The sequence below is a fragment of the Haliotis rubra genome, unplaced genomic scaffold (assembly GCF_003918875.1).
Source record: "Haliotis rubra isolate DU_JTF1 unplaced genomic scaffold, ASM391887v1 Scf173, whole genome shotgun sequence".
Taxonomy (NCBI): domain Eukaryota; kingdom Metazoa; phylum Mollusca; class Gastropoda; order Lepetellida; family Haliotidae; genus Haliotis; species Haliotis rubra.
The window spans coordinates 967,433-978,481 of record NW_025765703.1 but is presented as its reverse complement, the minus strand read 5'-3'; the positions used below and the strand labels follow the sequence as shown (position 1 = coordinate 978,481).

The 11,049-nt window shown below is 39.6% G+C and overlaps 1 protein-coding gene across 1 annotated transcript in view; it reads left to right on the top strand.

The window, feature by feature from the left end:
• The first annotated feature begins 1,899 nt into the window (after window positions 1-1,899).
• Window positions 1,900-11,049, top strand: part of LOC124272781 (splicing regulatory glutamine/lysine-rich protein 1-like) — a 30,301-nt gene continuing 21,151 nt past the window's right edge. Inside the window, exons 1-2 of the mRNA XM_046707983.1 lie at window positions 1,900-2,187; window positions 3,032-3,162. Coding sequence (XP_046563939.1) covers window positions 2,060-2,187; window positions 3,032-3,162 — 259 coding nt within the window. The 5' untranslated portion in view covers window positions 1,900-2,059. The remainder of the gene's footprint in view (window positions 2,188-3,031; window positions 3,163-11,049) is intronic.

The following is an 11,049-nucleotide window of genomic DNA, read 5'->3' as shown; positions in this document are numbered from 1 at the left end:
ATTTCTGTCTACTTGAGTCCACAAGATCGCGTCAAACTCAATACTTTGTACGGCCGACATTGGCAGCAGTTACGGCTCGGCACCGTCTCGGCAGAGACTGGCTAAGTTGACGTAGTCGCTCTTGCGGAATTCTTCCCCACTCTTCCTGCAATGCGATGGCCACTTGTGGAAGTGTCTGAGGCATGTTTTGACCTTGACGTACACGTCGATCGAGTTCACCCCATAGGTGTTCTATAGGGTTTAGATCTGATGATCGGGAAGGCCATGGCAAGACATTGACGTTAGAATTTGCAAGGTAGCGGACCGTGACCCGTGATGTATGAGAAGTAGCGTTGTCATGATGGAACAACTCCCTCAGTCGGTCAATGATCGGAAGCATGTAACATGCAAGGACTTGCTGTCAAATTCCCCTGAACCACCACTAAATCAAATCTTTGTATGCTGGATATGACACCCCACACCATGACACTCTCTCCACCGAATCTGCCGAATGCAATTGCGGGCAAAGCGTTCATTTCTCCGACGGTAAACACGCTGTCTATCATCTCGCCGATTCATCACTGAACCAGATTTGACTCTAGTTTCTAAGGTTCCAGTTCCGGACTCTACGACACCCCCGCGCCTATGGAAGTCTCTCAAAACAGGGGCGATAACTGGCCTTCTAGGTCTAATTCCCACTTCACGCAATCGATTCCTGACAGTTTGGTTGGAAATTCTTTTCAAACCAGGGATTTCTTTGTGCAGTTTCCACGGCTGTGGCAAGACGATGACGCAAGTGAGCAACCCGAATGTAGGGTCCTGGGCTTGGGTGGTACCTCTTAGACGGCCGCTTCTCGCGAGATCTTGGGCGGAATTGGTCTGCAAGAAACGACCCCAAAGGCGAGGTATGGTGCTCTGTTGAACGTTGAAGTGTCGGGAAATGTTCTGCAGACTACGATCCCTCCCTTGTCAAGACGGCCTATGGCGATGTTTCGATTGGCGGCACTCAGTCGTGGCATGATGGTTTCCTCTTTTCCAGGCAAAAACGACTGACAAAACGTTTGCTTTTTTATAGTGATCGATTCTGCAAGTTTTTCCGGTTACTTGCATGTACATATTGCTTTGCATGTTTTCGTGGTGACGGTTGGCGAATATTTCTTCAAACGCTTCTAAATGGGAAAAAGTTAAAATCGCTGCATTTTGACGCCGAAGCTGTTTACAATCACACAAAGATGACATTTGGAAAGAAATAGTATATTTGTATTGTTCTTGTCGCAGCTACATGTTTCCTATATTCTACATGTTTCCTATATTCTCAAAATGCGTTTCCTTTTTGAGGAGTGTATAACGCAATAAGATAAACCTAATACAACAGTATGACAATTCCGATCAAGAAAACGACACAATGCAGAATGGAATTGTCCTGGGGTACATTTCTGTATTCTGATATTGCCTCGGCTAAGTTTCTTTATACAGAAACGTACCTGGGGTACATTTCTGTAGTACCTGTGCCGACAACGACCCCTTCAGCATCAATTAGTGTCCTACATTAGGAAGCCGCAGTAACACCGCGGACAGAACGTATACTGGATCTGTTTCATTCTCTGTGGAATCTTCCAAGATACGCCAGTGATTTAATTTGGCGTTTAGGCACATGTGCGCGTATTCATTTACAGAGACTGTACCGTAACTTGTATCAAGCAATTCATCAAAAAGGAAAACAACGACAAAACAATTAAATGATTGTTAGAAATCTCTACCGAAAAATGGCGCAGTCAAATACTCTGTCAACATCATAAGCATGCAGCGAGGAAAATATTGATGATACCAGGCACTGATCCCACCATCTGACGTCCTTATAGATATTTTACAATATTAGTTGTTCGTCATACAGTGTGTCGTAAAACGTTTGCTCGCGTACAACGCCAATGAGCATTTTCCTGACGAAGCGCATGGTGTTCCAACCCGAAACGCGGGTTGGACACAGTAAGACGTTTACGTCCTGAAAGTTGTTGAATTCGCTGAAACATTTGAGCATTTATATTGTTTGCTGTGTATACACCATCATTAAGCCATCAAAATGTCGGACAAATTCGACACGAAAGTTATTCAGGTGACGAATGTCGCACCAACTGCGACAAAAGATCAAATGAAAACCTTGTTTGGATTCATCGGAAGGATCCGCGAGTTGAAAATGTATCCCCCAGAGTAAGCCGAACATTTTTAAATCACACGAGAGTTATCACTTTCATCATAAATTCTCCAAAGTCATGAATAACAAGAATCAATAATTACAGTTGAAATTTGAAAATGCGAGCCACCCAGTTTAATCAACGAAACAGAAAATATGTAGCTTGCAATTTGCTTTCTTCCTATTTTTGAAAGGGCATATCGTTTACAAATTGTAAAGTTACATTTGAGCAATTGATGATCACTATGTTCTGAAAGTTAATGTTTCAATGCTTCTTGGTCCTTCAAAAAGAGTCTTGGATCCAGGCCCTAAAGTCCAACATTGAGCAGGGTTATAACTGGTCATACTTCTTATGATTAAGAGTAGTCAAACAGGATCATGAGAAAGTAAGAAAGTTTATGGCGGATGATCTGTTTGATTGGCAGGATCATGTCATCAGATTCATTTACTATTTTATTTGGTTGGATGTTCATGCTGTCAGTCACTGAATGTTTAGGCGGAAAGAGTTCCTTACGTACCCCCTGCCTATTTTATGATTTTTTTTTTAAAAAGGGGCGCTTTCAGTTTTTGGGGGTATATTTTATCTCATTTTTTTCAGTTTGTTTTCGACTTTATGGGGCTCTCCCCTGTTATTGAGGTTCTTTTCATTACTTGTATATATTTTCTTTGTATTTAAAAAAAAATTAAGTTGGGGGTTACGTAAGGAACTCTAACCGTTCAGGCCCATACTGTGCTGGCACATCGTTTGAATATTACTGAGTATCAAAATGAACAAACAGGCACAGTTTATACAAGTAAAAACTTAATTCACATTGTTTGTATCCTCTTTTGAAATGATTAAGGAATTTTTTTTATTTTCAGTTCTGATGTCCAAGTGTCTGCCAGAGTTTGCTATGTTGAGTATGATGAAACAACCCATGTCGGTGTGGCACTACATCTTACAAACACAGTCTTCATTGACAGAGCACTCATTGTTGTGCCAGTCATGGATGGTAAATGTCTATTCTGTACAGGTTAAATATCCTTACAAAATTAATTTTTCAGTCCAGAATGTGTTAAACTGTTTCAGTGATTACAAGTTTTATGGTGATGTATATGAGCCATTGTGTATTTCAATTGCTATGAGAAACAGATTTGACATTCTGATAACTGTTGATATATTGATAGCAAATTCATGTTGAACCAATTATGTAAATCTCTGACATTGATCATTTGTTTGCAAGCAATCATGTTTGGTCAGGAATGAAAATAGAAGATGCATACATCAATATCTTTCTTTTGTTTCCATCTGTTTGTGTTGACAGTTCTTAGCAATCATAACCGTTATGTCCATTAATACTATATGGTAAAATGGACAGTGCATTTCCCGGGTCAATCAGTTTTATATGATGAAACACATAGATGAAGTGAGGTGAAATGGGGTTTAATGTCGTACTTAAGAATATTTTGCTCATTTGACGAGGTGCATGTGTGTATGTATGGCTGCTTGTACAGGCCCAAACTTAAGCTGGTATTATAGTGCTAGCTCATTGAGATGCCATGCCGCATGAATACCCCACTCAGACACGTTATACTGACTCTGAGCCGACCAGTCCTTGTTGTACTCGTTAATGCTGAGCCGAGGCAGGGACCAACAGGTACCATATTTTAACGTCTTTTGGTATGACGCACCAGGGATCGAACTTGTGACCTTCTGCTCTCTGGGCAAGTACTCTAACCACTACACCATGGATGCACTCGAAAGATTATACGTGACTGGGACCTAAAGCACAATTTGTTTTATCCGTCAGTTTGTTGAAAGTGTGTTCATTGTCATAGTTTACTGCATGCAGAAAGTACAGAATTTAAACTGTTTGATTGTCTACTGCTTCTGAGTTTATTCAGGTGTGCAATCAATGACTTTGGTGAATTAATTTCTCTAAGTTCCTTAAAAGTTGTCCACTACTGATATTGATAAGCTGATACTTGAATTCTATGTTTAGTGTCCAAGAAAACTACAACTGTCTTTATGATTACATCCTTTTGATGACAACAGATGAGTCATTCATATTTCAATTGCTATGAGAGACAGTTTGATTTCAACTCTCGCTACATACGTAAAGTAACCTACACAGTACATGTGGGCACTTGTTATAAGTTCTGGTGAGAAACACTGCTTTCCTTGTAATGGCAACTAAGTTTGATGAGGAGGACAGGCTCTGATACTTGGATATCATCATGACATGAGACAATGTCCTTATTTGTCACTGGCTGTCTGTAACAGACTCCATTGCTTACAGGCTGCCATGTAGAAGGTCAAATATTTCTTGCAGCAAAGGGAAACTAACAGAGAAATTAAGTTGTCATGGTCCGTAACCACCACTCCCTTCTTTCTCCATTTGTTCTGTTGGACCTAACATATACAGTGTACAGTCAGTCCACGATAATCCGAACAGTGCCGTTTTTCATCAAAAATGTTTGGCTAGTGAAACGTTAGGTTTGCTGAAACAAGTCCAGTACACCATACTGCAGTAGCGTTACTTCCCTTTCACTTGACTGATAGAGACAAAAGAATGTATACATGTATCAACTGACTTTATTACAACTTGGATATTTAAATGATAAAATATCAAAATTCATTGCACAAAATAAATTCACATTGATGTAAAAAATTCAACAAGAAGAGTTTGTTTTGAAAGTCCCTTGAAAGAGGCGTGCATCTTGACAACGGTTTCCAAGTTTTTGTCACACTCAAAATAGTTTCTCATTGAGTCCATGTAAAATACTTGCATCAGGCTGGCTGAAGGGGTCGCTGTATGTACAGCAGAATGAGGAAAAAACAAGTACAGTTAGCTAATCCATTACCAATAATTGATGTTCGGAGTCGGAGACTGAAGCATCAGATTAATGAATCAACAATTGATGAGTTTATATAGTAGACAAGATTGGTTACAGCTTCAGTTTGTTCAGATGGCGTGGGAATCAGATTATCGGCAGATAACACAGCCTGACTGTATTCATGTTTATTAACATGATATGTGACGAAGTATTCCTGAAAAGGTGGTTCACCAACAGTCTTTATGATTACATCCTCTTGATGACAACAGATGAGTCATTTATATTTCAATTGCTATGAGAGACAGTTGGGATGAACACTTAGCATTAATATACAAATGTTGATTCATGGCAATTGAATATCTGCAAGATTTTAAATGAACATGTTTCACCAACTATGTTAGCCTTATCTAATAGACCAATCTTGTTTTTCTTTGTTTGTCACTGTCGCTGAGTATCATTGTTTTACACACTTAGACAGGGATTTACATGGAGTCCTGTATTTGAGGGTCCATGTGACTTATACTCTTAATTTTCAGGGGTCCTGGGCAACCCAAATGGAGGTCCCAGACACTTAAATATTATTATTAATACTGTTATTGTATTGTGTATCATGATCATCACATTGTTACAGTAATTAAATTGCAAATTGTATTTGCTAGGTCCATCAGTTTTATATGATGAAACACATAGATGAAGTGAGGTGAAATGGGGTTTAATGTCGTACTTAAGAATATTTTGCTCATATGACGAGGTGCATGTGTGTATGTATGGCTGCTTGTACAGGCCCAAACTTAAGCTGGTATTATAGTGCTAGCTCATTGAGATGCCATGCCGCATGAATACCCCACTCAGACACGTTATACTGACTCTGAGCCGACCAGTCCTTGTTGTACCCATTAATGCGAGGCCCCAGGCAGGGACCAACAGGTACCATATTTTAACAGGGATCTTTTGGTATGACGCACCAGGGATCGACCTTGTGACATTCTGCTCTCTGCACTGGTGCAACCCAATAATACTCAACCACTACACCATGGAGTGTACCTCTGAATAAAAGACTATATGTGACTGGGACCTAAAGCACAATTTGTTATATCTGTCAGTTTGTTGAAAGTGTGTTCATTGTCATAGTTTACTGCATGTTGAAAGTACAGAATTTAAACTGTTTGATTGTCTACTGCGTCTGAGTTCATTCAGGTGTGCAATCAATGACTTTGGTGAATTAATTTCTCTAAGTCCCTTAAAAGCTGTTCACTACTGATATTGATAAGCTGATACTTGAATTCTATGTTTAGTGTCCAAGAAAACTACAACTGTCTTTATGATTACATCCTTTTGATGACAACAGATGAGTCATTCATATTTCAATTGCTATGAGAGACAGTTTGATTACAACTATCCCTACATACGTAAAGTAACCTACACAGTAGATGTGGGCACTTGTTATAGGTTCTGGTGACAAACACTGCTTTCCTTGTAATGGCAACTAAGTTTGATAAACAGGACAGGCTCTGATACTTGGATATCATCATGACATGAGACAATGTCCATATTTGTCACTGGCTGTCTTCAACAGACATCATTGCTTACAGGCTGCCATGTAGAAGGTCAGCTATTTCTTGCAGCAAAGGGAAAATAACAGAAATTAAATTGTCATGGTCAACTACCACCACTCCCTTCTTTCTCCATTTGTTCTGTTGGACAGTATACAGTGTACAGTCAGTCCACGTTAATCCGAACAGTGCCGTTTTTCATCAAAAATGTTTGGCTAGTGAAACGTTAGGTTTGCTGAAACCAGTCCAGTACACCATACTGCAGTAGCGTTACTTCCCTTTCACTTGACTGATGGAGACAAAAGAATGTATACATGTATCAACTGACTTTATTACAGCTTGGATATTTAAATGATAAAATATCAAAATTCATTGCACAAAATAAATTCACATTGATGGAAAAAGTCAACAAGAAGAGTTTGTTTTGAAAGTCCCTTGAAAGAGGCATGCATCTTGACAATGGTTTCCAAGTTTTTGTCACACTCAAAATAGTTTTTCATTGAGTCCATGTAAAATTGCATCAGACTGACTGAAGGGGCCGCTGTATGTACAGCAGAATGTAATGAGGAAAAAACAAGTACAGTTAGCTAATCCATTACCAATAATTGATGTTCGGAGTCGGAGACTGAAGCATCAGATTAATGAATCAACAATTGATGAGTTTATATAGTAGACAAGATTGGTTACAGCTTCAGTTTGTTCAGATGGCGTGGGAATCAGATTATCGGCAGATAACACAGCCTGACTGTATTCATGTTTATTAACATGATATGTGACAAAGTATTCCTGAAAAGGTGGTTCACCAACAGTCTTTATGATTACATCCTCTTGATGACAACAGATGAGTCATTTATATTTCAATTGCTATGAGAGACAGTTGGGATGAACACTTAGCATTAATATACAAATGTTGATTCATGGCAACTGAATATCTGCAAGATTTTAAATGAACATGTTTCACCAACTATGTTAGCTTTATCTAATAGACCAATCTTGTTTTTCTTTGTTGGTCACTGTCACTGAGTATCATTGTTTTACACACTTAGACAGGGATTTACATGGAGTCCTGTATTTGAGGGTCCATGTGACTTATACTCTTAATTTTCAGGGGTCCTGGGCAACCCAAATGGAGGTCCCAGACACTTAAATATTATTAGGTCTTCAGACGAAAGTCTGGAAGACCTACTGTTATTATCCGAATTATTATTATTCTTCTTATTATTATTATTCCAACCGTTTTTGTGACAGCTCTACTGACCTAACCGCTGGGGCGATTTTCATGAAACTTTCAGGGATGATAGCCTGTGTGCTGAAATTGATACATAGTCGAAAAAAATCCCGACTTCCGGCTTCCGGTAAGGGCAGAGAACCCAAAATGTCGAAATCTTTGCACCTGAATAACTCAATAACTATAAGAGGTAGATTGACCAAATTTTCACTCAATGTAGACAACATCATTCCCCGTCGATTCAACACATACCAGAAGTTGGCCGGCAGGTCAAATTTTCCGCTATTTTGAAAAAAACTGATTTTTTTGCCGATTTTCACGATTTGACGGTGCCTGTCTTTGAAAATCTTCTTCTCCAGAACGGCATATGGTACAATCGTGTTCGATACGCCGTTGGAAAGCCCATACTCTGGACTACTTAGTTTGCTCAAGGCATGTCGATATCTTGAATGGTTTTGGAGTTATCGCCCTTGGAAGTTGGTGATTTTTCTAAGACGCATTTTCATAGGGTTAAGAAAAAGGTCTCAACTCTGCGAAAAATCTATGTATTCCATTTTTCTAAGTACCATCCTCTAGGTAATTGGATGGGAAACATTTTTTGCTTCACATCATGGTTATGAAAAAATCAATAATAACGTCACCATTAGGACACAAACACAGCCTTCGCGATTTTGCACATTTCCGCACTTTTTTGACGGTGCCTGTGTTTCAACAATCTGCTGCTCCTGAACGGCAACTAGTACAATAGTGTTCTATATATCGTTTTAAAGCCCACACTCCGGACTACTTAGGTTGTTCAATGCATGTCGATATCTTGAATAGTGTCGGAGTTATTGCCCTTGGAAGTTGGTCAATTTTTGGCGAATCGCATTTTTATAGGGTTCACAGCTCTGCGAAAACACAATGGATTTCCTTTTTGAAGGTACCACACTGTAGATAATAAAATATGGAACAATTTTGCTTCACATTGTTATTATGTAAAAGTCAATAGTTACGCCACAATTACGCCACAAACAGTGAGGGACATGAGGATTGCGCATTTTTTCAGTTGTGAGATAGCTGGAGGAAGTGTCGTAAAATCTAGCACCACAGCCCGTGTCCTGGTTTTCGAGTGCCCACAGAAATAGTTTCCTCTTTAACAGGCCGTAACTCTGTTGTTCATAGGTCTACATTCAAAAGAATTAGTGTTCTGGAATTGTCAGGATGTGATCTCTCCAGCAGTCTGCAACATGTACCAGTAATCTCTCTTATAGTATATGTTTTTCTGCAGTTTGTGAATTTTCCGTTTGTGTCAGAAGCATTGAATCAATGCCAAATTATCTATTCATTACGTTGTCATTTAAAAACAGAAAAAGTCATAGCACTAAATTTAAAAGCAGGCAGTTTGTTAGTCACATCACACAGTTGAAATTTATAATACAGATAAACTTCAGGTTGTTCACTATCAGATGAGCGCTCACGCGGGAGAACATATCTTTCCTATAAAGAGACGACCACTGTAAAGCGTGGTCCACGTGCAGATATGGGAGACGATGTGAATTTCACCGACTGATGTAATTGACATTGACAAGGAGCTGTCAAATCTGAGTTGGAACGTCATCCAATGCCCACAGAAATAGCGTTACATCGGCATTATCCTAGCCATAGAGCGTCGAGAACAAGTTTGCATGAATAAACGTTGTAAGTACAGAGTGAGATATGAGTTTTATTTCAAATTGTTTTTGAATGGGTGTTTAACAAATGCACTATATACACACATAAATCTATGGTTGTTTCACAAGTGCAGTATATGCACATATGTGTATGCGTCAGATAGCTAGGGCCATGGTGATCCCAGAACTCTAATCGCATTGAGACCGTACACCCAAGGACGGCAGAGCTACGGCCAGTTAAAGAAAGAACTATACCTTCTATGGAACTACTTAAAAGGTACATGACCCCCGCGACCCCGGCTGCATTTCTCGTGTCAGCTCTCGTGTCAAAAACGTGTTCTGCCTTGGTTTGGACGCTTTCTAGCCCTCCAATACACTTCAAACACCCGTAACTCCGAGGGTTAAAATGGACGCTCCAGCTGACGTCCAAAGAAACAGTACAAGTGAAGGTAGCCACAGGGGGTGTATTGGGGAAGTCTGAAGACCGTCAGTATTGCCCTGGAGGCAATCCTAGTCATTAATACTGTTATTGTATTGTGTATCATGATCATCACATTGTTACAGTAATTAGATTGCAAATAATACCATAATCCAGCTAGTAGCAAACTCAGTGATAACGTATTGTCACTTGATTGGAATTTTTACAAAAAGTCCCTGTTGACATGCTAGTATATTGTGTTGTGTCCATTGTCAATTTTAATGGGTATAGAATGCAGGAATTCGGGTCCTGTAAATCCCTGCTTAGATGCAAGGGCACACGGAAAGCAGTACAGGTTTGATACTAAGCTGATTCCTGCTGGAGATCAGATTCTCAATCATAGGCACATTGACTTTAATGGCTTTTTAAGCATTTAGAACACTTGATACTGTCTGTATCTATGGCATCGTCAGTACTTCCGTGTGAGGGGTAAATGATTGGTACGTTTGTTTCAGTGATTACAACTATACCAATTGTGTCAAATGATGGGTACATATTTCATCTGCAGTAGGACAGGCCTGCATTAAAGGTCACATGCAACGTAAAACACAACTTTGCAGATTCTGATACCTTTCGGTGTGGACTTAAAGTAACAAATCATATAAAATACAAATTCACCTCATAAAGTCGAAAAATAACGCAATGAAACTTCCATCACTGACCACATGCAATTTGAATTTGAACACCTATCAGGCTATACACCATAAACGAAATGCATTGATTTATGGCTCGTGCACCCGAGTTCTGTCTTTATCACATTATGTAATTACACATGACATGTTATAATGTCTGTTGATTGAATGAGCATGTATTTATGAAACCCAACATCTCTATACACACACAAAGAATGTATCGGCAAATGAACCAGCCAATGAAGGTCTTCGTTACACTTAAGTGCACGCCCACCCGCTTTGACTGGATTCGATATCCCGGGTGCTTCGTTTCGAGGGAAGTAAACCCAGGTACAAAATATTGCACCTTTGATTTGCAATTGTAAGTAAGAGGTGCCTAAAGGGATTGGGTGGTCAGGCTTGCTGACTTGGTTGACACATGTCATTGTATACCAATTGTGTAGATCGATGCTCATGCTGTTGATCACTGGATTGTCTGGTCCAGACTCGATTATTCACAGGCCGCCACCATATAGCTGG